We start from the raw sequence: 27,659 nt of genomic DNA, 5'->3' as shown, positions 1-27,659 counted from the left end.
AATCAATCTTAAAAAGAAAATCACTGTCTTGTCTAACATTTGTGAAGTGAGAAAGCAAAGTACTAGTTTACTATTTCAAAGAATGAAACATTCCTACTAAAAAACACAGTGATGCTCATAAAAAAATCTTTGGTTTCCCTAACAAGTGGAGGGAGGCTGTCTCAGTATGTTCCCCGCCATTACATCCCCTGCCCCTACCTGGACTGACTTGTTGAGTCTCAGTGGGAGAGGATGCTTACTCCTGGAACTAGATGTCCCAAGGTGGGGTGACACCCAAGGGGGGGCTCCCTTTCTCTGAGAAAAAGGGAAGAGGGCAATGGGAGAGGGATTCATAAAGGCAGGACTGGGAAGAGAGGAGGGGAGGGGGGTGTGATGGAGATGTACTTTACAATACAAGAATAAAAGAAATAAATTATTGGAAAAAAATCTTTGCTTTAAGTATTCCATATTAAAATGTTCTTAATATGTCTCATATTTTATAGGTTAATCTTTTTTAATGAATAAAAGCCTTTTAACTGTACATATACTTCTAAACAAAATGACTTTTATCCCCAATTTCTCTAATGGTTCAAGAAATTGAGGTTTTGATACATGGCAAAGGTGGAGAGTCAATCTAAAATTCTGGAATTAAATTGACAGACTTTATGGTGTACTGCTCTTATTAAAACACAGAAGGACGAGGGGGCACCACTGTGACAGAGCACAGGCTTAGCCTGCATGAGCTCTGGGTTCAGTCCCCAGTACCAGTCAGTAAGCAGAGGAAAGCCTTTCCACAGCTCCTTATTAAGTGCAAAACTGAACTAGCTTTTGGGATTTTCAGTGGGACTAAATGACGGCTGTTTAAATCTGATCCAGTGGGTGCCATGTTGTTGTAGCCATTTCTCCCTTCTTTATAGGCTGATGGGAAACTAATCTAAAAATGGGGATTCGAAGAAATAAAGAAACATTTTTTAAAGCTACTTTCCCAGAATTGTGAAAAGGGGAAATTACATATTAGTTTATAGATTATTTTAAAATTAAAACATGCTAATTTTGCTATGATGCACTAGTATTCTGATAGTGTTATACTAGAAATAAGATTTAAGTATTTGTACAGGAATAGGTTTTTAACTCAATTGTGATTCTCCCATACTCATCTGACAAAAAGAAAAAAAGAAAGAAAAAGGTTTTAAAAAATTATTGTGGTAACTGGCACTATTTTTTATTAGCCTCTCAATCACCATCTGAAAAAACGTTGTTTTTAAGTGTGCAATTTTATGTGCAGTCTCCACAATGTCCAAAAGAGGGCACCAGATTCCCTGGAAATGGAGTTATGGACAGTTGTTAGCAGCTGTGTGAGGGCTGGGGACTGGATCCATTTCCTCTGCAAGTTGAACCACTGAGCCGTCTCTCCAATTCCACTTCTACCTGCCTTGTGCTAAATTTTTAAGTCAGCATAAGATTATGTTTCTTAAACATTTAAAGCCTGAGGATTAAAAGTATATTTTCTTTCCAACACAACCATCTCTAACATCCTAAATACATTCTACTGAAGCCCAGCAAGAGCTGACAAGGAGATGGTAAACTCCAAATACAAATATATATATGTATATAGAAGAACACTAGTTAGCAATTATAAATGCAAATTCACATACAGAGACAATGAAGTTATGGAGTCTTGGCTGTAAAGTCTCAAGTGTACTTACTGAGAAATGGTGTTGGTATCTAAGTCGACACAACTGACATCTGGTGGAGGGTCATAAAGATCAAAGTATCTTGAATCAATGCCTACTATGAATGGACATGGTGCACTGAGGACATCTGCGAGAGCCAATGGGCAGAGAGGAACATATGGGCAGGGCCAGTGGAAAGGGAAAATCATCTTGGATAGACAAAAGATGGAAGAATATTAAACATTTTGATATCGAAGCATAAGTTATCAGCACATACACAAAATTATGGTTTAGATTATTACCTATAGTTTAATGTTTGATAATGAGTTAAATAATTATAACTAAAATTAAGAGTCAGGAGTTTAAAACTGCTTCAACAATGTATAAGTCCACTACTTTCTGAAATGTAGTTAAGTACTAAAACAATTTTCAATTACATGAATAAACTAAGCTTAAGCTGAATGGACTGCATGTAAGAAACGGTACTCACGGACACTAATGCTTCCGTCACACTGGTGAGCACGGAGGGTCGAAGGGAATGGATAAGGATTTTATGTTCTGTTACAGCAAACACCAGCAGTGTAACAGCGTTCTCAGGGCCAAGATTCTGGAGTAGTGTTGAAAACTTCCCACCACTGTCAATCCGAGCAAAAATACACAGTAAAAACCCAACAATTTAAACTCCTAATTATCTAGGGAGAGCAGGGCTGTGTATGCTCAACTTTAAACGTGACTGCAGTTTTTGGGCAGGGAAGACACTATCACAAGCAGTATGAAAGAATGAGTGTGTGAGCTTTAAGGCTCTGTGCTTCCCAGCACTGCACTCAGTGCGGAAAACGACAAATCTGCCTGCCTCGCTTGTTCCCATCTTTCTCTTGTTGTTGTCATTGGGACAGGGTCTTACTGTATAGCTCAGGTTAGTCTCCAGCTGTCAATCTTCTTGTTTTGGCCTGCTAAGTGCTGGGGTCACTGGGATTCTCTACCACACCTGCGTATCTGCTTCAGTTCACGTAAAAAGATCTGCCGTATAAATAATGTCCTCTCAAAAGAATTCAATTAGTTATAGAATGTTTGGTTAGAAGCTTATACTTTAATGGAAATGTCTTTGGTTTGTTTCCTTTGAGGAAGGGGGTCTTTGAGTGTGCTGGAGCTCACTATGTAGACCAGGCTGGCCTTGAGCCATCTTTCCAGCCCGGGTTAACTTTTTCTTGATGAAGCAAAAATAATAATAATGCCTTTGGAAAAGATAAACACATGCTCAAAAAAACTTGCATGTGTCCAAAGCAACGCTATTCACAATAGCCAAAATATAGAGGCTTCCTAAGAGGTAATGAGATAAACAATACGTAGTGTATCCACACAATGAATTAGCTGGAGGAAAGGGACTGAGCAGTGGTGCATGCCACACATGAATGAACATACAAATGTGTTCAGGGAAAGAAGTGAGAAATAAAAAGAGTAAATATGGTATCTCTTCATTTACATAAAATGTACAAGAGACAAATCTGTAAAACAGTAAAGATCAACAGGGCTCTCTCTCTCTCTCTGTATGTGTGTGTGTGTGTGTGTGTGTGTGTGTGCGTGCGCGCACATGCATGTATGTGTTTGCACTCTTGTGTGTATGTGTTTGAGCATATATATGTAGGAACAGACAGAATCAAAGTTAGTAGCAAAGAACACAGGCTGGTATTACAGAATAATGTATCCTAAACTTTATTAAAACAATACAGATGTAGAATTCTGTGAATAAAATCATTGATTTGCACACTTTACTTGGGTGACTTTTGTGATGTGTAAATTATATCTCAACAATGCTGTTGCCTGAATGAAGCCCTTTTGGCCAATTAGAATCATTTGTAATCAGTGTGTCTATCTTATTTTCAGCTCAGATAAGAGCTTGGAAAACACTCAGCACTCTGGGCTAAGGGCTAATGATGAAATCATCTGTAATTCTTACAAAATGAACGTCAAAGATGGCAGCTGGTCTCCCTAAGGTATGTGCAATATAATAGTTTAATTATACCATAACTATTTCTGACAGAAAAATTACATAGCTAATTAAATTTCAAGAAATGATACTGTAGGGAAAACATATTTTGTAACTTCTCTGAACTTTTAGAATGATGAACTATGTACCGTTTAATAAGTATTTTTTTTATTTTGGATTAAATTTAAAATGTATTTTGAGCCAGGAAATGGTGACACCTAACTTTAATCTCAGCATTTGGGAAAGACACAGGTGAATCTCTGAGTTCTAGGCCAGCCTGGTCTATGGAGCAAGTTCCAAGACAACCAGGGCTACAGAGAGAAATCCTGTTTTAAAAAAGAAAATGTATTCGGGTATATTTTAGAGGACAATTAGTGCTAAAAGTAACCTGCCTTCGTAATCTATTATCACATAGTATGTGATAACAAGGACACACAGAAATACCAAACACTGTTGTAAAACCTTTCTTTCTTCTCAAAAACTAACCCTAATACTTTACCTAATACCTAATATTAGGTAAAAAGAACCTGCCAAAAAACCAGTTAAATGAAAAGTGCTTCCATTAACATTTGGAATTTTAGCTAGGAAAGACAATATACATATACATAACTTTAGTTAACACTAGACTTAGAGAAATGATTAGGGAGAGCGAGATGGCTGAGTGGCTGAGAATGCCCAATGCTCTTCCAGAGGATCTGAGTTCAGTTCCAAACCCATGTTGGAAAGCTCACAGCCTGTAACTCACTTCCAAGAAACCCAACACCCACCTCTGACTGCTGGCAGATGCATGGATATGGGAATGTATACACATAGATGTAAAGAAACAGAACTGAAGCTTTACTTGCCTTAATGGAAGAGGTGAAGAAACAGGCTGACTGAGAATCAAATTATCATGTGGGGATAACTGGAAGATTTAAAACAAAGCAAATGTAAAGATGAACTCTGACACACCATGTGTTCATAACAGACATAGACTAATGTGGCCACCCATGAAGTTTCCCAGATCACCAGCGTAAGAACAGTTAATACTATTTGGATTCTCTAAAGCAAGTCCTGATCTCTGGCTCCTTCCAACTTCTTACTCTGAATCCGATCTCTTATGTCTTCAACTTTTCCCCAATTCTATTTTAATAAATTTATGTTACAGGTTAAATGTGCTCAATACCATACATTTAGGGTCAGTAAAGTTATGGCATGTAACAAATCCATGGGTTCTCTACTTTGTGAGCAGTCTTAATAGAACATAGACATGAGATTCCATCCCTCCAAGCACACACTCTAGCTGATTTTGTAATGTAACAGCAGAGCGGAGCCTGCAACAGAGACTGGATAACCTACAGAGATTAATACTGAGATAAAACAATTCCATATGTGTGTATGCTGTATAGCACTCTGGCACTCAGTGTCACGAAGCAATGAATGGCTGTGAAGAACAACTGTCAACGCCATCAAAAAGTATGCTCTAGAAATTTTATCTGTATCAGTAGAATAATGCAACTAATTTTATCTGCATTTTCAAATTTATGTACATTTCTATCTGCTAAATGATTTCTAATACTAATAATTCTACCTTCAGGGCTTTGGTAACCAGCAACACATATGGTGTCAACACATGAAAATATTTCCTTTGCATGAATAATTTCATAGATTAAGTAAACAGGCAATTTAAATTATCAAGACCTCAAACAAGATATAAGCAAAAGAGTGGAGATGTATTCAACTGTGAAAACATTTGTAGTCATTAAAACTTCCCTGTTGCACCCAAGGCACAGGCACTTCCTCCCTCCTGCAATATGTAAACATACAACTATCTCTGATAACTATTCTAATACATTTAACCAACTATATGATTGTCAAAGGCACAGACTTTCAAATATTTAAAGACAATGTGTGTGTGTGGGGGGGTCATAATCTGCATACTTTTTTTTCTTGAGACAGACCCACTATGTAGACACGTCTGGCCTAGAAGTGACTACGTAGTCCGTGCTGAAATCAAACTCTCAACCCTCCTGCCTCTACCTCCCAGGAGTTGGGATTACGTGTGTGCACACGAAGTCCTCTTCTGTGGATGGAATTAATATAAGAGCCTGGATTCCAACATGAACAAATATCTGGTCTTCTCCAGAGCTCATGCTACTTTCCCCACAATAACGTTGTTACACTTATATCACATGCTGATGGAGCTGTTAATAATTTATACGGCCTTCATATTAAAAGAACCTTACCTGAACTAAAATCCGTGGCCTCTGAGGGGACGGAAAGGGAACTTTATGCATAAAATGGGAAATATGCCTTAAAAACAAAAGCAGAAAGTCATTGATTCCAAATTAATATCACTAGCTATGTGGTTAACATACCATCTCAAATTCAAGCTCCTTAAGGCCCTGTGCACTTGAACTCCAAAGCCCCTAGTACTGTGGAAACAAAGTAACACAAAAAGCTGTTTGAATCATTGAAGTTGCCTCTGATTAAACTGAGCAACTTTATGTTAATAGCTGATTATACAACAGTATGTTATTTAGTGACTTACGTTTTCTTCTTTCTAGGCAGGTAATAATCAACATTACTAAAGAAACTAATTCTTACATTTGTAACATATTTTTAATTAATTCCTCATATTTTGTGACATATCCATCTGAGGCACTAAAATAAATGTTTGTAAATGATGAATAAGCTGGGTGTGGTGGTGTGTGTCTGTAGTCCCACCTACTTGGGAGACTGCAGATCATTTTGAGTTCAGGAGTTCAAGACAGCCTGGGCAACAAAGGAGGACTTCCCCATCTCAATAAGCCTTCCATTTAACAATGGGTGAAAATCTTCATCAACAAGATGGTTTTTGTTGTTTGCTTTTTTTTTTTTTTTTTTTTTTTTGTGGTGATCAGCATCAAACTCAAAACCTTGCGCACACCAGCAAGTATTCTTTCACTGAACTGTCTCATATGATTCTTAGGGATATGATTTTGGTATTTAGCCTTGAACTTGTAATCCTCCTGCCTCCTGAGCACTAAGATTACAGTCATTCACCAATCAATAAGTTCTGTTTTGAATATTTTAATGTTTTAAAGAAGGGGAAAGATGAAACATAGTAATACTTTATTCTCTTTAGAAATAAGCTGTTTTTCTTGTATTGTTTTTCTTCTAAACATTATTTAAAGAGTACCTTACTTTTAGAAGTGAGATCATTAGAAATGAATGGAGAACTGGACAAGTCATTGATTCTGTGTTTTAACTATGTACTGTGTGAAAGGCTACTACTTGTCCCTACTATTACTTAAAATCTGGAAGGAAAATAAGGACTAGAGGAATGAGTACCACAAGACACACATCTGATTGATTATCTGAAGCAGTCAGGAAATCAGGACTTTTGTATGATACATGAAATTTTAAAGGTGTCTAAGACCCATTCAGGGAGGATGGGAAAGGTGAAAACTCTTCTTATGGTAACTGAGAGACTCCATTTGCCTTGCTTACACAGTTGGCAATGGCAATGAAAGTGCCAAAGCATTGTGAACGAAACTAACACCCTCTGAGAGTCAAGGCAGTTAAGAATGTCTCTGACTGGGGCTGGAGAGATGGCTCAGTAGTTAAGAGCACTTGCTCTTCTTGCAGAAAACTCAGTTTAGTTCCCAACACCCACATGGTGATTTATAACCATCTATAACTTTAGTTCCAGGAGATCTGGTACCATCTGCTGACCTCCAAGGGCACCAGGCATACATGTGGCAAAACAATCACACATATAAACTAAAATAAATCTTGAAAAAAGAATGTCTGAATTCATGTTATTTGAGGTAGTAAATATCTGTCCTGTACCTTAATTCTGGAGTGTATGTTTATAATATTCTGTATAAAGGATAAGTACCCATAAAGCATTACTATTTCAGACAAAGTATGGCTGCCATCTTGATTTTGCAAAAGTGCTTACAGGACTGAGTTATGAGTGAATTGGTTGTTTATTTCCCCCATACAGAATGCCATTCTTGTTCGGAAGATGATGAGCAAATTAAGCTTATCCAGTTAACAGATATTTTCCACACAGAATTAACAAAGTGCTATTACTTCAAGGAAAACAACTAAAAATACTTGTTAATAATTAAATTCCAATTTTCAAGTGAAAAGTAAGAATTTCACCATGAACCCAAAAGCTTTCCAATATTCAAAAACGTTTCTGAAAAACTGGAAATGCAGCTAGGAGGGGAAACATTTGCAGGACTTGTTTGATCTCTGGCACCACAGTCACAGTGAACATTACAAACATCAAGAACAAGAACAAGAACAAGAACAAGAACAAGAACAAGAACAAGAACAACAACAACAACAACACCTTTTCTGTTTCTTTGTTTCGGGCTAGCAAGTAAGGTACTTGATGTCAACACTAGTAACTTGAGTTCAATCCCCAGGACTCACAGACTGGAAGAAGAGAACTGAATCCTGCAAGTTGTCCTCTGACCTCCACCTGTGCACCACGGCAAAGACATGCCAACATGCATGCACATGCATATACATGTATATGTATATAAAATGTTAAAACTGCTCTGATGCTATAGATATTGATGTTAACAAGTGATTTTCTTTTCTTTTTTTCGGAGCTGGGGACCGAACCCAGGGCCTTGCGCTTCCTAGGCAAGCGCTCTATCACTGAGCTAAATCCCCAACCCCAACAAGTGATTTTCTTATATCATAAAAAGACCTTTGACTACATTCCAATGATGTGATAACCTCAATGAACCATTGCTGTGCAAATGACCAATACACAATGCTACAAGATCATGCATGCATGAGTTAATGTTCAGTCAAGACTGGAAGAGATCCTCAGATTTTAATAGAACACAGAAGGAAACTTTATTGCTTAGGCTTCATATTTTGCATTATTAATAAGTTAGAAGAAACTACCACTTGCCAAACTTTGGGATAATGCCAAAAAATAATACCACAATCCTAAAATGACTTCTTAGGTGCCTCTCCCTTTTCTATTACATTATCTGTGTGAGGTCAGATTCTCCTCAATACTTCAACCAAGACAATAATTCAGAACGGAGAAAGAAAACTCAGCTGGGCTCAATTAGCCAAGGCATTAGAGGCTTCCCAACAGAGGGAAGATAGAACCTGAAGAGAATACCTCCAGTAGACAGGCATGGCCCCTAGTTGAGAGGCCCTATCTCAAAATTGTTAACCACGAATTGATCCTGTCCAAAGGAAAGATAGGGACAAAAATGGAGCAGAAGCTGAAGGAAAGACCATCCAGAGACTGCCCCACCTAAGGATCCATCCCATCTGAAGACACCAAACCCTGACACTATTGCTGGTACCAAGAAGTGCTTGCTGACAGGAGCCTGGTATGGCTATCCCTTGAGAGGTTCTGCCAGCACCTGACCAATACAGATGCAGATACTCACAGCCAACCATTGGACTGAGCCTGGGGACCCCAGTGGAAGAGCTAAGGGAAGGACTAAAGAAGCTTAAGGGGATTGTAGCTCCAGTCACAAATGTAGCCTTATCTGCCATTGATGGGAGGGGAGGCCCTTAGTCCTATGGAGGCTTGATGCCCCAGCAGAGGGGGATGCTAGAGCGGTAAGGTGGGAGCAGGTGAGTGGGTGGAACAGCGCCCTCATAGAGGCAAAGGGGAGGGGGGAGAGGAAGGATGGGATAAGGGGTTTGTGGAGGGGAATCTGAGAAGGGAGAGATATCATTTGAAATGAAAATGAATAAAATGCGAAATGTATATAAGAAATACTCAAGTTAATAAAAAAAAAGAAAAAAAGAAAAAAAAGAAAATGAATAAAATGATTACTAAAAAAGATTCACTCTTCTCACTAACCACTGCTTTAAATAAGTTACTTTTCAAAGAAATGTTTAAACATGTAACTAGTTTGTTAATTGTTAAGTAGATTACAAATGAATTAATATATTATAAATCAGTTTTAATTTCTTATTTTTAATAAGATGTTTGTATTGAAAAACATAACACATAGTGAAGAGCTCATTGAGTTCTCATATGATTTTAAAGGGGTTCCAACAGCAGAGAATTTCGGAAGTGCTAGGTTTTGACCACCAAAATGAGAGTAGACAGGAGCACAGGTCGACTAGAGCAATGCTGTATCTGAATGCTCTTACGATAACTCTTACTTCCCAACTCTCCTCAGAGTCAGAAATCTGACTACAAGCCTGGAGAGGCAGAAGTCAGGCTGCAGTGACACCTGCCCTTTGCATCACCGGTGTCTTACTGCATGAAGCATCGTCACATTTTAGTGCTCTTAGTAAGTCGTTAAAGCGATAAAATGAAAAACAAAATGTCTGTATCAATTTCTTTTAAATTCATATCTAAACGTAGGACCACTTTAAAGGTTCATTATACCTTAATCATACCTAAAAATTACAAATGCAGTTTAGCATTTTAGCATCTTCAAGCTGGGGTGTGGCTTAATGACAAGGCACTTACCTGGCATGTGCAAGGCCCTGGATTTAATCTCTAGCACTGCAAGGAAACCTAGTTCCAGGATTTCTCCAAATTAGCAGCTATAAACTTCATAAGAGTATTTGATATTTATTCCAAGTTACTCATTTCAAAATAAATTAGGACATTTGCTGGTAGAAATAAAATTGTTTGAAATAACAAGATTGTAAAAATATAAAGTTTTACATAAATAAAATAACCAAAATAATGTAACCAAATGTTTTTCTCAAATAACTCTCAAGGAACCCAATTTCCATATAAAATTGAATCAATTTTATATTTAATCAGGAAAGGGCTGACATGTTTTTTTAAAATATGATCTCTCTATATGGCTCTGGTCGTCCTGGAACTCACTATGTTGACCAGGCCTGCCTCCGACTCACAGAGATGTACCACCATGCCCATCATGGAGTGTAAAATTTAAACCTTGGAATTTATAACTTACTTCTCAATTGGAAGGGCATGAGGTCCAGAGATGGAATAACGATACAGAAAAGTCAGAAATTTTCTGAATGCATCAAAAAAAGGCCAGTGGGAAAGCAGACAAATGCATTTGTTAGTGTGAATCGTTCTAGAACCATCAGACTTTCCATCTACCAGAGACGTTAAACCCAAAAGAAGTCTCTGTTTTTCTGTAAGGTTCTCCTCGGAGTATGGTTCATAAAATTGAATAGCAGCACCATAAACCTATAAAACAAGAAAGCATTTAATAAATATACTTTATTTTATTTAGTCAAAACAGGCGATCAGCTGAATATTTAATGGATGCTTGCCATGTACAGGTAAGGTGCCAGGGACTAGGAATACATTAGTAAAAATCAATCTTGTTTTTCTTAAAAAAAAAAAAAATTACAGGGTCTCCTAAGGCTGGCCTCAAACTTGTGATCTTCTGCTTAGCCTCTGAGTGCTGGATTTACAGGCATGAGTCACCACCCCTGCTGACTGCTTTCTTGTATTTTCATGTACCCTTATTATTAAAAATAGTCATTTCGATTAAACTACAATTTTCAAATAAAAAGTGAAAGAAACTGAGCCTTGACACGGTGATTCAAACCTGTAATCCCAGCACTCAGGAAGCAGAGGATCTAAGCAAACTCAAGAGCGGCCTGGTCTCCACAAAAAAGATGCTGTCTCAAAACAATAAAACCAAAAAGTAAATATTATACCAGTATTTTTATATGAAATGTTTGAAAATTATTCAGTAAGACAGTGAGACAAATGAGGAATGTAAACAATTCACTACATTTTTCTGTACCATGATTTCCCTATCCACAAAATGAGAATGTTGGCCTAGGTGATTCCAAGCTCCTTCCTCTGCCACTCTGCCCCTCCAGGGTTGGGATGCAGCTGGGCAGAACTCTAACCTGCAAGTGCAAGGTTTGGTCCCCAGAGTAACAAGAGAGGTCTGTTTTCTAAGTCATGTTATATTTTATAATGCCTTTGATATGATTTAGTAGTTTTTCTATCACAGAAAATGAACCAATGAGGGAATCAACATTTTATGATGAGGAAAGTCTTCACTAACATTTAAAAATAAAACCATTTGGGAGGGTGGAAGAACACTCTTTTCCTGTCTCTGGACATAGTAAATTCAACCAAATGGAAGAAATGTGTATTACTGGTTCCGTTTAGTTTTTACACTGCTTCTTGCAGATATGGAGCTTATGACTTAAAAATACACACACACACACACACACACACACACACACACACACACACACACAAAGAATCAGCAAACTAGTAAAATACACTGTACCTTTTCAGCTGAGGCTCCAGTTAACACAAATGTAGAGAACACAGGAAGAGGGTATTTGCTATCTGGTGGCCAGCATTCAATAGTTGCCCCCATTGGTAAACAAAAGAGGGGAACAGATTCTGGCAGTGAGAACGACTCATAATCTTCTTGAGGATATCTGCAAATTAGACCTATGACAGCAGTGGGAAACATTAGGTTGCTGTGTCTTGAATGTAAGTTGAATGACAATAAAATGCTTTCTTATTTCACACACCTAGAAAGTAAAAAACTTGCATGTATGTTCATCAGATAATTCTGAATATGTCAGTAGGATTTATATGGATGTTAACCTTCAAAGACTGTAACTATTAAATTATTTAACATTTATCAAACATCATCTACAAAGGCTAGGTTAGAAGTAACGAGGAAAAGAGAACCCTCTGAAAACACACACACACATAAAAATTCACTTTATGCCATATACATTAAAGCATATATTTAAAATTTTCAATACAGATACATATATATAAAATATACATACATACATACTCACTCTATCACTTTGTTAACTATTCCTCGGGGATATCTATATATCTGTCTGTCTGTCTGTATGTATGTATGTATATAAGTACGTATGTTCTCCTGTAGGAGTCTAAATGTAAATTTTTACACAAATGAAAAAGGACCCACCAAAGAGTAGATAGAGATTAGAATATTACAATGGTGTCACTTCAAACATATTTCTAAATTCTAAACTTGTGATCTTCTGCTTTGGCCTCCTGAGTGCTGGATTTACAGGCATGACTCACCACCCCTGCTGACTGCTTTCTAAATTATCCCAAAGCAACCCAATGTTTCCTGTTAATCTCCTCATGAAAATGGAATGGGTATCTTCCACTGAGTGTATCCTAGAAACAGAGCTTTATACTGAGTACTGTGGGGTTAGAAGTTGAAAAAACAGGCCTTTAATCGTAGCACTCTGGAGGCAGATGGATCTCTGAGTGAGGCCAGTCTAATCTACAGACTTAGTTTCAATGCAGCCAGGGGGATGCAGAGAAACCCTAACTTGAAAAAAAACAAAAACCAACCAAGCAAGCAGTCAACAAACAAAACAAAACAAAACAAAAAACAAAAAAGAAGGAAAGAATGAAAGAAAAGAAAGGAAAGGAAAGGAGAGAAAAGAAAAGAGGTTTCATGACTGAGCAGCCTTAAAGTCTGGTAGACACTATCCCTGGTCGAGCCATGATAAAGTGGGAATCTGAACTGCGGGCTCTACTACTATCTCTGATTCTCAACAAATAGGACTCAGGTTCTGCCATCTATAAGGCAAAATGAATGAGATAAATGAAGGCTCTCTCTTGTCACATGCCGGCTGACCAGTGAGGTCCCCTGAGGATTCACAGTTAAGTTCTAGTCTCCCGGGTCCTGATGCAACAGTGCAGGTGTAAGGTAAGAACAGAAATGCTGGTGACTGTGTTCTCCTGGAAAGGAGAGAGAGTCCAGGACTCTGGTTTTAAAAGGTTGAATCTGCTTTCTTATAAATAAGACCAGTATGTTTGACATTTTGAGGGCTCTTAAAATTGAAAACTTCAACTATTCACCATAAAATTACAAATTAGTTTTAATACTATTCATTATCATAAAATATAACCATTAAATTTGACTAAATTAACACAAATATTAAAGAAGCATCTTCTCCATATTTTGCACTGGTTTAAAAATTAAAGAGAATTGGTATGTAGTCAAGTTGTTATTTAAACCTAAGGCTTAAAAAAATTCCACCTTCTTGTCAAAATGATCTTTCATGGAACATCCAAAACACTTTAAGACAAAATGAGACTCAAGAGACAGTGGCTGGAGCTCAAGTCCTGATGCTAACACATGCTAACATGGCACACAACCTGGCTACAGGCCAGTTTTGTTTTTAACCTTATAGACCCCACAATATATTTCTACATAAGGTATTTCTCCCCAAAATGATACTTACCTGCTTTGTAAGATATAGTGTTAGTCTTTGCCACTGACTTTTTATAGCATAAATACACTGCAGATCCCCACTGAAGAGAGAAGAAAAAAATAGCACTTAATTTTCAAAAGGCAGTAACTTGACAAAATGGAATGTGTTTGAGCTCTCCGATGACTTCACTACCATGTAGAAACAGATTTCACCTGAAAACTATTGCCAATCTACTATTTTGTTAGAATCATTGTTTACTTTTCTTTCAGAAGATGACAATTCCCCTCTTTACAATAGCAGGAAAATTTGATGCTTTAAAATAAAACTAAGTCACAAAAATTTAGACTTTATTCAAAGTTCCAAACTTGGGCAGAAGTATCAATGACCATTCTTGGTTGAAAAGTAAGAAAATAACCATTTAACATTAGTTTCTATAATCTTTTTTTTTCATTAAGAAAACTTGGGACAAATTTAACAGCTAGAGACAATTTTTAAAAACATCTTCTCTAAGAGACTGAAGGAAAGGAGGCCCAATGACCAGCCCAACTTGGGATCCACCTCATGGGGTAGGGGGCACCAAGGCCTAACACTACTATGCTATGATATGCTTACAAACAGGAGCCTGGCATGGCTGTCCACAGAGAGGCTCTACCAGCAGCTGACTGAGACAGAAGCAGATACTAACACCCACTGGACTGAAGTCGGGGACCCCTATGGTTGAATTAGGAGAAGGACTGAAGAAGCTGAAAGTGAGAGGGATCCCATAGGAAGTTCTGCAGTCTCAACTAACCCAGACCCCAGAGAGCTCCTGGCACATATGTAGCAGAGGTCGATCTGGTCTAGCCTCAGTAAGAGAAGATGTACTTAATCCTCGAGAGCCTTGATGCCCCAGAGAAGGGGGAGACGTGGCGGGGGAGAGGGGGGACTGACCACCCTCTCAGAGGCAACCGGGAGGAGGAATGGGATAAGAAACTGTAGGAGGAGGGAAATGATAGGGGTAGTGACTGAAATGTAAATAAATTATTTTTTAAAAAGCTCTTTAAATATTAAACACATAAAAAGAATGAGTAGTAATAACATTTATATATCATTTGCTATTGTTGCAGGTACTGTCCCAAGTTCTAATACTAATTCATTTATTCTTCAAAAACACCTATGTACAAAAAAAAAAGGGCTCACTATATTCCTAGTCTATGAATGAGGAAACTGAGGCACAAACGGTGAAGGAATTTGTCCACATAGACATGGTTGGCCAGAATCTTATGCTAACCAAGCTGTTAACAATGCCTCTTTATCCTCTGCAGAGGAGAATACATGCTCTGTGGTAATAGAGAGACTACTGTCTCAGGAAGAAAAAAGAAACACATTCTGGTTTTAACTTCAATGGCAAAGGTTTAGCTAGAACACCTTGATTAGTTAGTGAGAATTAGAAACAGTTCTAATGACAATGTCAATTTCCTCCAGTCGAAAACAAATCGTAGATACATCTGTAGGCTTGTATGGTGATACTAAAACAACAGATCAAATCTGAAATAGTGTATGCTAGGCCTCATATTCATGAAAAAGTTCAAAAACATTCTTTGCCTTAACTATTACCATATATAGCCTTTTAAAACTATATGTGAACCAAATGTGTGGCTTGTGCTTGTAATCTCAGCACTCGGGAGAGTGAGGGAGACAAGATCACCATGAGCTGGAGGCTAATTTCGCTGCAACCAGGCTGAGCTCCAGAATGATACCTTTTCTCACCTTGGACCAGCCCCAACCCCAAAAATTCTATTTGCTACCATGATTTTCTTCTACTATAATCATAACAGCCACATAATATTGCTAAATCATACTAATCTACAGACATTTTCTACATATAATTAGTTAAAGTAAAAAATGGTCATCTAATTGGGGATGACATATCTACATGTAAGTTCTCTTAGGATAAAGTTAGATATTGACAGTAACCACTTTTCAAATTGTTTCTTACATAAATAGCTTGGTATGACTTTGTATTAACCATTAAAGGATCCACTGATAATTGCCATTAAATAATCTAAAATCTGTAAAGTGCTTGTTTGTATGCTGAGAAGTAAAATTTGAAAATTGGCAATTAAAAGTTCAACTCTTAACAAAGTTATAAACTGACAGGAGCATACATTAGTTAATATTTCCTTGATACGAATCAAGGAATAAACATGGGCTTTGATACGGGAATTACAGGCGATACAACAGGGCATCAGCAGTGTAGGACAACGCTTAGCTCTCGGTTCTGCAGTGTTATAGCCTGGTCTGAGTCTTGGCTTCACCAGCTTATTGAAGGTGTTGGTATAAGAAAAGAACCACTTTTTAATTCTCAAATTTGCTTCTCTGTAAAATGGGAGTAAAATACCTACTAAGGTCACTGGCAGGAGTGAAGAAACACTTAGAATACCACATAGCACATAGGCACGAGGTAACTACAATTTATTTCATGTAAAATTTAGTGATATCAACAGCTTGCTTCTAATATTAAAAATCAGAATTTCAATGTCTTATAATAGAAGACAGAACAAATTATAGAAAATTCATCCAATGCAGCAATCTTCATTAACAATTGTTATGTCTGCTAGGCCTTCCTTATCCACACATTCAGTTTTTACAGTTCAGTTGCCTGTGGTCAATTTGGTCATAGTGACTCCCCCTTCTCTCTCAGCTCCCCTGGATCTCCCTTAACTCCCAAATTCATGTCCTTTTGTTTGTCTGTTTTTAATAACTCCAATTAGTGCTCCTATATATGCATGAGTGTGGGAGCATCAACTGGACCATGGGTAGCCTACCAGTGGTCACACCTTCAAAGAACACTTACTCCCAGAGCTGGAGAGATGGTTCAGCAATTAAGAGCACTGGTTGCTTTTGTAAAGGACCCAAATCCAACTCCTAGCACCCACATAACAGCTCATAATCATCTGTAATTCCAGTCCCAGGGGATTCAATACCCTCTTCTGGCCTCCATGGGTACCAGGCACACACACACTTGGTAAACAGACATGCAGTTAAAACATCCATAAGTAGTAAACAAAAGCAAAAAAAAAGTTACTCTCGTTCCCCCAGCAGCCACCAACTGCCAAAATATTTTCAAGTTGAGATGGGGCCTCACCAGCGCTTTCCCCATCAAGTTAGAAGTTTTACCTGCATGGCCTTTGTGATGGGGACTTGCACTATCCTGCTCCATCCTGCCTAGAACATGAATCATCCCTTTGTTCAGAATATACTTGCAGTGTTTGCTCTCTGCCCATTACTCACTCCACAGCAACAGCAGTGCCTGTGTTTGAGAAACTTTCACCACACTTAACGATGGATCCAACGTATCGGAGCGGTGATCCCGGCTATTGCTCTACTGCTTTGTCACACTTCCCTACTCGTTACTGGTGCTAATCTCCTACCATGCCTTATGCGCAAGTTAAATTTTATTATAAACACATATAGGGAAAAGCATAGTATCTACAGAGTTAGGTGTTATTCAAAAATCCAAGGGAAAGGTCAGAGAGATGACTCAGCAGTAAAGAGCACGCACTTCTCTGCAGAGACCGAAGCGCTGCTCCTAGGAATTACATCAGGCAGCTCCCAAGCCTGAAACTCCAGCTCCAAGGAATCCAAAGCTTCTGACCTTTGTGAGCACCTGCACTCATGTGCACATACCCAAACACAGACGCGCAGATACATAATCACCAAAAAACCTTTCTGAAAATCTAGGAGTATCACTAGGAGTCTTGGAATGTGTTTTCCACAGGTGCAGGTGGTCATTAAATACATTAAAAGATGTTTAAATGCCACAATAGCCAAAACATGTTAAAATCATAGTAATTTATACTTTGCTAATTCAAGACATTAACTGACAACAATCAATGTTGGCAAGGTGTAGGACTAAAGATGGCACATTCTTATAGACTAAGGCTAGAGGAGATATAAATTACCACCATGTTTTCAAAGCAATCAGTCAATGTCTTTCAAACTACACAGTACACAGACAGACACGTCAATGCTATGTCCTTTTTTTTTTATGAGTTATTTATTCATTTATGTGTACGAATGTTTGCCTGCATGTATATATGCAGACCACATGCATGCCTGGTGCCCATAAAGGTCAGAAGAGGGCATTCGATCTCCTTGGAACTAGAGTTACAGATTGTTGTGAGACACTATGGGGATGCTGGGAACCAACCCTGGGTCCTCTGCACAAGCATCCAGTGTGCTTACCCTGGGCCATCTCTCAAGCCCTCAATTCTAATTTCAATTATTTGTTCTTCCAGTGTCTTTTTAAGAAACATTCATAGGAAAAGGCAAGAGCTGATCAAAGCTGCAGTACCGGTAATGGAAAACTAGAAATAACTTGTGTTTACTACCTGTGTTTGCAGTTTCTGTAATAGTCTGTAAGTATTAAAAGAAAGTAGGACATTATATAAACTAAGATAGATGAATAGTAAAAATTTTGTTTTGAATAGAAATTACACATACACATACACGCGTGTATGCGTGCGCGCGCACACACACACACACAAACACACACACACACACACACACACACACACACACACACACACACACACACACAAAGAGGGGACCTAGACTGGTGCCACACAGGTTTAATTCCAGCACTTGGGAGCCAGAGGCAGGTGATCTCTATGTTCAGCCTTGTCTACACAGTGAAATCTGCCTCAAAAAAAAAAAAAAAGTAAATGTAATTTTTAAAGATTATTATGGCTTGGATCAGGCTTACAACCCTAAAGTGGTTAAGAAGTGATCAAGGTCAAGGGACGTTTAAAATTAGAGTCATTAGAGTCAGCAGAGTTCATTGGAGGATATAGTAAGCAGAAAAGAAAGGCTCATATTTCTCCTAGGTTTATTCATTCGAGTAACTTAAATTTTTTTATTTATTAGACAAGCAAGACAATGGAAATAAGATCTGAAAAGGTACATCAAGATTTCACTGCAGGTCGTATTAAATTTGAGGTGCTCTATTAAGTAAGATAACTAACAAGAAACAATAAATTAGAGAGATTTAGTCAGACACAGAAATTTAGAAGTCACCAACACACTGTATTAGAAAAACTAGATTAAAAATGGAGTAAGCTTTGTTTGTAAAGATGAACATACTGAGGACTGAACTCTGGGCACTCCACTGCACAGGAAGCTGGGAGACACAAAGGAATGGCTGGTAAGCCAAGAGAGAAGAGACTCAGTCACTGTCTGTAGCAAAACCTACAAGGCTGAGATAAAGAACTGACTATGAGCCTCAGTAACAAGAAAAACCTTGGGATGAATAGGGTCAAAAACTTAACTGGAGCCAGGTAGCGACCACGCACACCTTAGAGCACCTTTCAGTGCTCGGGAGGCAGAAAGAGGCAGATCTCTATGAGTCTGAGGCCAGCCTGGTCTACAGAGTGCACTCTAGGACAACCAGGGCTAAATGAAGAAATCTTGTCTAGAAAAAAACAAAATAAAACAAACAAAAAACCCAAAAACAAACAAAAGCCAAAAACCAAACCAAAACCTTAACTGGAAAGAGCCCAGGTGAAGGAAGGAGTGAAATATGTCCCACTCCTTCTTGCAGGGAATGACGCTGACAAGGTCTCAAGTAGCTCAGAATGGCTTGAACTATGTGGCCAATGGTGATCTTGAATTTGTGATCCTTCTGCCTAGATTTCTAAGTGCTAAAAGTGCAGGTGTGCTCCATCACACCCAGTAATGCAGTGCAGGGCATGGAAACGGGGCCTTATGTGTGCTAGGCAAGCACTGTGCCAGCTCAGTCATTTCCCCTTCAACCCCACCACATATTGAGCTCTTGAAAAGTTTTACTATAGAGAATGGTGGAACGGGACAACGGAAGAGAAGGGAATATGGAACCAAAAACTTTTATAAAGAATGATGATCTTGCAACAAGTGTTGCACGTGCCTAACAGAAGAAAAATGATGGTGAAGGAAATAGTAGGGAAAACCAGCAATGAATGCCACGTCTGCAGAGCTGTATATGTATAGGATCCAGCAAGGAAGCCTGGGGACAGCCATGGTGTTAACTTACTGATTTTGTAGTAATACGGAAAAGTTATTTAAGTTAGAAGGAAGAAGGGGAGAGGGAAAGAGAAGATGAAGCTCTTATACAGTTTCTGTGAAAGTACAACTAAGTACTTTTGAAAACAATAAAATACCCAACATCCTTAAAAACATATTTTTCAGATCTGTTACACTATTTTGTTTTCAAGAAAAGCCTTACAGTTATGCATTTCTTCGCTGGCGAGTGGCTAAGTGTATTAGTGCTATAGGATTAACTTACCATACTGTTGTTGAGATTCTTGTCGACCTTGCAGAAAGTGTGTGGTGGGCTCTCCCCTTTACTGGGTATAATAATGCATATGTCTGTGACGGCCAGAGTGTTCTGAGTGGTGTTCTCAGAGGCTCTTCGGTAGGTGATGTAGATTCTTTGTGATGAGGTGCTGCCGCTAATATTGGCAGGTCGGCCATAGGGGGTGCTCTGAATAATCTCACAGCCCTGCTTCAATCTTTCTTTCCAGTCATATAATACCCTAAAATATAATTTTTAAAAGTAAATACACAAAGTCCCCTCAAACCTGAAAGTAACATTCTCAAGTTGCATGACTATCCCAAGTCCAGCCCTAAGTGTGTGTTGGAATACTCCAATGATCCAGTACTCAGGAAGATGAGGCAGGAGGATCAGAAATGCAAGGTCATCCTTGGCTACACAACAAGTTCAAAGTCATGGCTACTGTAGATTCTGCCACATCTCCATCTTCTGCAAAAAAGAGTTAGGTGTATCCTGCCCCATTCTTCACTGACTCTTTCCAGTTGTTTCTAATAAACCTTGCAACTTATTTTAAGACTAAAATATACAGTCATACTAAAGGATAACTGTTTCCCTACTAAAACTTTAAATAATATAAAAAATTCATATAAAGCTTTGCGCTTATTAATATAACAGAGTGGCAGTAACTAGATACAAAGACACTTAATATTCAGCATTCTACTTAATTAAGTTATTTATTAATATATTTACTTTCTATGTTCTATAAAATTAAGCACATTTTATGGGAAACATATCTGTATTTTAGTCACAATTAAACTCTATAGAGGGTTGCATGCCTAGATAATACCTTTTTGTATACTTTCACTCTAGTACACAAAGGAGTTAAAAACACATAAATTATTTAAAATGCTACTGCTAACTGCATTGTCTTAGGCAGCATTTAATCTCCCAGATCTAACACTACCTAGTCATAAAATCAAAACTTAGCCAGTGAGATAGTTTGGTGGGTAAAGGCATTTGTCACAAAGCTTGAAAACCTGAGTTAGATCCTGCAACCAACATGGTAGAACATACATACACACACATGCGCACACACACACACACACACACACACACACATACACAGAGAACAAAGATAGAGACAGACAGAAAAACGGAGACTCAGACAAATCAAATGCATACATGCAAACATGCATACATACATATACATATACCTATACCTATACCTATACCTATACCTATACCTATACCTATACATATACATATACATACATACAATAAAGAATAAAATCATTTTCCTGGCTTCAAAAGATACGATGATGAGAAGGATATCATAAAGAATGGAGAAGGGGCTGGAGATGGCTCATTGGTTAAGAACACTGGCTGAGGGGTTGGGGATTTAGCTCAGTGGTAGAGCGCTTGCCTAGGAAGCGCAAGGCCCTGGGTTCAGTCCCCAGCTCTGAAAAAAAGAACCAAAAAAAAACACTGGCTGCTCCTCCAGAGGACCTGGGTTCAATTCCTAGCACCCACGTAGTGGCTTACACCCACCTGAAACTCATTTCAGGGGTTCCGATGCCCTCAATTGCCAAGCTATGATGGTACATACTTTAATCCCAGATCTCTGCCTCCCTGGGCACTACGACTGCATGTAGTTCACATGCTGGCAAAACATGTATAAACATAAAATGGGTTTTCTGTTTTGGGGGGTTTCTTTTGCTTGTTTGTTTGTTTGGTTTTTAGTCTTTATAGATAGGTTTTCTCTGTAAAATCCTGACTGTTCTCTGTAGACCAGGCTGGCCTCGAACTCACAGAGATCTGCCTGCCTCTGCCCCCAGATGCTGGGATTAAAGGTGTATGCCATTATTGCTTGGTGAATTTTTTAAATGAAGAAAACATTTGTAAGTCATATACCTAGTGAAGGACTGCATTAAGTCATAATAAGATTCTATACTCACTAGGACAAATAATTAAATAGCAATATGAAATATTATATAGACTAGGAAGGAATCAGAATCTCCCCACCCCATACCCTCTAAGTGGGAATGTATAATGCTTGTGAAATGCTTTGGAAAATATTCCAGAAGTTAAAAACAGAATTATCATATGACCCAGCAATTCCACTCCCAAGTGTATGTGTACGTATGTATATGTATGTATGTATATATATATATATATATATACATGTATATATATACACAACAAAACAGGTCTACATAAAACCTTGTATATGAATAATCATAAGAACATTATTAATAATAGTGTCAGGTATAAACAGTCCAAATATCCATCAACTAGTGGCACAATAAGTTACAGTGCAGCCATATGTTGGAATACTATTTGGTCATATAAAGGGATACAATACCAGTACATACTACAACATGAATATACCTTAAAAACATATTTTGTGAAAGAGGCCAATCACACAAGGCTTCTACACTGCAATTCCACTGCATGAAATATCCCAAATGGGCAAATCTATAAAGCCAGGAGGAAAATGGTGATTGTCTAGGGCTGAAAAGGCTGGGAAACTGGACATTGCACACTAATGAGGCGGGATTTTGTTCTGACGTGATAAAAGTATTCTAAAATATGTTGTGGTGACAGCTGCATGCCTGACTATACTGAATTATATGCTTCAAATGACTAAAAAAGATTGCATGGTATATACTTACATCTCAAGAATGTTATTATAAGTAGAAAAGAATAAGACCCCAAATCCAATACAGCAGGACTCTAATTTACCCCTAGATCCTTATTTCATACATGGTTAAGCATACATGTACTCGTATGTTATGTCTGGCTGTGCTTTCATCCATTTGAGAGGTTGAGGCAGGAGTCTGAGAAAGCCTGAGCAACACAGAACCTTAACTGAATTTTTTTTCAATTTAAACTTTGTGGTGAGGATGATCCGTTAGTTTTCTGGTACCCTCTGCATTAAATATATTTACTTTCTCCCTTGTATCTAACAGGAAATCGAGCACTAGGACCCACAGGCCAGAGAGACGGAAATGGCGTAAATATTAAACTCTTGTGTTGCTTTATTTTTAATTTTCCTCCCACTCTCACCCCCAGTTTTTATGGGTGGTAGGGGCAGAACAGGTTCTCACTATGTAGCTCAGCGGGTGTCAAACGAAACAATCTCCTGCCCTAGTGCTAGGATTACAGGCAATAGACTACACCCAGGCAAATGTGTTTGTTTCAAAAGCTAACACACTTCTATTAGTGACTAAACACAGTTAACTTCAAAATCTACAAGGCATACAATTTAAATTAACGATAATAAAAAACTTACCCCAGATCAGTAAGTGGAGGCTTATCTCTCCCTCTCTTATAGCAAAGATAAATCTGGGGTCCCACAAGACTTCCATTATTAAGATCTGCCGACAACCCAGTTGGGGTTACGTCAATACACACATAGTCCTGAGGCACCTCCTCCCCAAGGGATTTGATGATAACAGAAACATCTGTGATGGGTTCTTTTGGTCTTGCCACTTTGTGACAGGCATCGTTGAAGTGAATTTCCTCTTCAAGAGGCTTTGAAATGTCAGTTAAGCCTGCTACAACAAAGTAGTCAGCAACACGAGGCCCCTTGTCTTCAATCATCTCCCATCACAGAGTTTATATCTAAACAACAACAAAAAAAAAAAGATCTTAATTCTATAATCTGCCAAGTCAACAGTACAAGTCTAGAAAGAATGCAGGTCCTGTTCATACCAGTATTAGATATTTACCCATAAAGTGAAAACATGCCTTTATTATGAATCTAATGCAGGAATTCTAATTTTGGTATCATGGAAACCTAGATCATTGAAGTAGATAACAAAACCAAGCCCCAGTCCTTTAAATATGTAGATGAACCTTAAAAATATAATGGAAATTCCCATAGTCTCAAAATATGGAGGAAACCAAATACCAGAATGCAATCTCTAAGCTAATGTTAAATCAGAAAATCTGCTATCTCCTCAATAATCAGGAGTTGTGTTCTAGAAGGCATTACAAGGACAGGAACAAGGTTATGCGCCAAAGCAGACAGGAAACTGGAATGCAGACACTCACAGAAATCAAAAAGCTCCAAATGACTAGAGTATTGTTTAAAGAGTGGATTTTAAAACCTGTCCATTGGGCTTGGATGCAGTTCGGTGGCAGAGGATGTGTGAGGTCCTAGTTCAACCCCAAGCACTTAAAACACTTCCTACCCACTGACACAGGGAGATAATGAAGTCTGCTTCAACACATCCCTGGCTTGTGCTGCAGGTAAGACTCTGGAGTGTAAACTGAAGCCATTTTTAAGGTTCTAGGCCGCTCCAACTGAGAAACATAGAAGACAAATATTCTGAGACTAGTGACTTCCCTGGTGGAGCAAATGCAAGCCAGCTCTTGAGGCTACATCTAAACCTAGGATTCCACAGGCAAGACCCAGCAGAAGATGAGCTCCAATTCTAAGCCACAAAACATAGATGGAAATCTATCTCAGCAAATACAACAAACAAGAACTCAGATAAAGAGAGCACAACACTCTCACAATAAATTAAAAAGACAAATGTATACATACATCTATAAGCATTTAAGAACAAAACCTTCAGTTTACCAGCAGTTACGCCTTATCTTCTCCTTCAGGGTAATATGCTTCTGGCTTTGTAAACCACTGTTACAGGGGGAAGCAGTATTTAAAAGAACAATCGAGAACGTGTCTCATATCAGTCTTGGTTATAATAAAGACAAACAAGAAAAAGGATTCCAAGTGCAAACAAATAGGCATGCACACATACCATAACTTCTTCACGGTTACTACAGTTACCACAGTTTCACATATGGGGCACACAGATACCTATAGCATATATTTTATATATATAGAAAGGGAAATATTAAAGTTAGTAGTCATTTGCTTATCCCAAGATTTCCAAAAATGTACTTGGGCAATAAACCTTATTTTACCACCTAACAACCAGAAAACTCTACATGTTTTAGAAAATGCTAGTTCAAAATAAAGAAGCTTCCCTGAGGAAATTTGTGTTGCACATCAAAGTAAAACCTTCTCCAGTGGCTGAGGAGTTGGTTCAGTGGGTAAAGGAGCTGCTGTGTAAGCCTGACAACTTGAGTTCAGATCCGCAGCACCCATATAACAGCTGGGAGTGCCTGAGGTAGGGAGATATAGACTGTAAATTCCAATGCACCCGGGTGAGTCCCAGGTTCAGTGAGAAACTCTGTGTGAAAGCATACGGTGGAGATTAACAGAGGAAGGCATCAGACATTGACCTCTGGCCTCTATGTAAATACACACGTATGAATGTATCCATGCTTACATACACAAACCAGCACTCACACATATAAGACACACACACACACACACACACACACACACACACACACACACACACACACACCACACACAACTTCCTGTTTGTTTTTGTTTTTTATGGCTGATGGGGATTGATGCCAGGGAAGTGGTCTTCCATGAGCCTTTGGCCTCAGAAAATACACTTCTTAACATTAATTTTTGGAAACTGGGGATCACAAAACCATGCACTTAATTCAAAGGGTCTCTAGATAATAACTTTAATACAAAGCATTGAAATATTATTCATTTGAATTAACAATACTGTGTAATAAACTAATATTTATTTAACAACTGTCTTTTTCAAAATATTATAAATAACCTTATGAATGTACTCATAAGACAGAATGTTTAGGAGCTGGCAAAATGAGTCAGAGGGTAAAGGCACTTGGTGCCAAGCCTGATGACTTCAGTTCAGTCCTGGGATCCCCAAGGTGGAGGAGAGAACTGACTCCCACAAACTGTCCTCTGATTCCCATATTCATGTCACGGTATGTATGTACCCACCTATGTCTAGATACATACAAATAAATAAAATATAAAGAAAATGAGATGTTTACAGGCCTCTTAAAACTTTATATCCCTCAGAGAAGAATATGAGGTGAAGGTGATACAAATGTATTTTATGAAATTCTAAAAATTAATAAAAATATATTAAATTTGCAAGTCTGCTTAGATAGTATCTCAGTTATTTTTAAAATGATTTAAAGTATATGATAGCACCTTCAGAGTTTTTGTTTCTAACCTCTCAACACTCCTCACCATGGCAGGGTTTCATTATATAGCTCTTGCTGTCCTAGAACTTACCACGGAGACCAGGCTGGCCTTGAACTCACAGAGAGCCACCCGCCTCTGCTTCCCAAGTGCTGGGATTAAAGCCATGTGCTGCTATGAAAAACAAACACTAGCTTTTCATAGAAGATATAGTTGAACCTTGGTGAAATCCAAGACCAGGCTAAGTAGTCTGACATCATGACATGCTGAGATGGAAGCCAGCCCCTTCCATACCAAGGCAAGTACTCTGCCGTGAAGGCAGCTCCATTCCCCGGCCCCAGTATTTCACTGTCAGTGGAGTCAGCTTTCCTTGAAAATAGAAAACAAGATGTGCACTCTGCTCATAAGAGTATGGATGACTAAATTGCAAGCCATTACAAGAAGGTTCTTACCCATTCAGCAACTAATGGAGATTGGTTTGTTGCTCTCCTTTCAATCTCTGACCAATCCAGACGCTTTCGATTTCTTATCTCACTCCATTAGGTCAAAGTAGGCAAGCATGTGCTACCCAGACAGACTGCCTCTAAAGACAAGAGGTGAGAGTGAAAATCTGAGGGAACATACATACATACATACATACATACATACATACATACTACACACACACACACACACACCATTATACCTATAACATTATTTATGTTAAAATTCTGAACACTTTGAGTTTTGTAAGGTTAGTAACTACCAGTGCCGGGTATAGTGACCACACTTGTGACCCTAGCTTATAAGGGTCCAAGGATTGAGAGTTTGAGGTCTAGGCTCTTTAAAAATGTATCAAATACTACTGAAATGTCCAGATATGATATAATAATCACACACTTAGACTTATATTTGAAAATGGTCAGTACTACAATGGACCAGTTGATTAAATAGACTATAAGAACTTTTCTGCTGAATTTGAACTCAAAATCCTCCTTCATTTTCCTGAGTGCTGGGATTTCAGACTGTGTATTATGCTACCCCTCCAAGAGACACCTTAAAATACTTTTTAATAAATTATTTTGTACTACCTGTCACTCACAGTTATCATATAATGACTACATCCCAAATCCTTAAAGTTCTGAAAAATTAAATATCCAATATTTAACATAGAAGAAAGCCAGCTGAAACAAATCACAAAGAAAAACAAAAGCCACTCACACATTACTGAAGCTTCGGTTGGAGAAAAGAGTTCCTAGTGTGTGAGTTCTTTGGGCCTTAGGATTTGAGAAATACTGTATTGAAAAGAATAAAATATAAGGTTAAATTAATTCCGATAAAATATCCCCCTTAGTATATCTGTGGATACTTAAAGATCTACTACTAATAATTTTACGATAAATACCAGCTTCTTCAGAACCCACATTTTAGTCAATAATAGACACACACTTGAAAAGAAATAGACATGGGAGTAGGAGAGAAAGCAGAATAACAAAGGGCGCAGAAGACCACATGTGTGAGGGCAAGGGAGGGAGATCATCTTAAATGGCTGCTCCT

The 27,659-nt window shown here is 38.2% G+C and overlaps 1 protein-coding gene across 10 annotated transcripts in view; it reads right to left on the bottom strand.

The window, feature by feature from the left end:
- Dennd4a (DENN domain containing 4A) overlaps nt 1–27,659 on the bottom strand; it is a 113,413-nt gene that overhangs the window by 61,825 nt on the left and 23,929 nt on the right. For 7 of the 10 annotated variants that reach the window (XR_005488653.2, XM_039082818.2, XM_017596072.3 and 4 more), the window contains exons 2-12: nt 27,324–27,397; nt 26,576–26,706; nt 23,367–23,698; nt 20,087–20,336; nt 13,816–13,885; nt 11,850–12,019; nt 10,539–10,780; nt 5,865–5,931; nt 4,485–4,543; nt 2,143–2,287; nt 1,686–1,861 (exon numbers count right to left, since the gene is read on the bottom strand). Coding sequence is in view for 9 of the 10 variants with exons in the window: in XM_039082818.2 (XP_038938746.1) it covers nt 1,686–1,861; nt 2,143–2,287; nt 4,485–4,543; nt 5,865–5,931; nt 10,539–10,780; nt 11,850–12,019; nt 13,816–13,885; nt 20,087–20,336; nt 23,367–23,677 (1,490 nt within the window). In the remaining variant the exon portion in view is untranslated. Of the gene's footprint in view, nt 1–1,685; nt 1,862–2,142; nt 2,288–4,484; nt 4,544–5,864; nt 5,932–10,538; nt 10,781–11,849; nt 12,020–13,815; nt 13,886–20,086; nt 20,337–23,366; nt 23,699–24,270; nt 24,624–24,662; nt 24,720–26,575; nt 26,707–27,323; nt 27,398–27,659 lie in introns of those variants that run through there. The other 3 variants (XM_039082817.2, XM_063265511.1, XM_039082819.2) reach the window with 3 other exon arrangements.

The sequence above is a fragment of the Rattus norvegicus genome, chromosome 8 (genome assembly GCF_036323735.1).
Source record: "Rattus norvegicus strain BN/NHsdMcwi chromosome 8, GRCr8, whole genome shotgun sequence".
In the NCBI taxonomy this organism is placed as follows: Eukaryota; Metazoa; Chordata; class Mammalia; order Rodentia; family Muridae; genus Rattus; species Rattus norvegicus.
The sequence above is the reverse complement of the archived record's forward strand: the minus strand, read 5'-3'. Positions and strand labels throughout refer to the sequence as shown.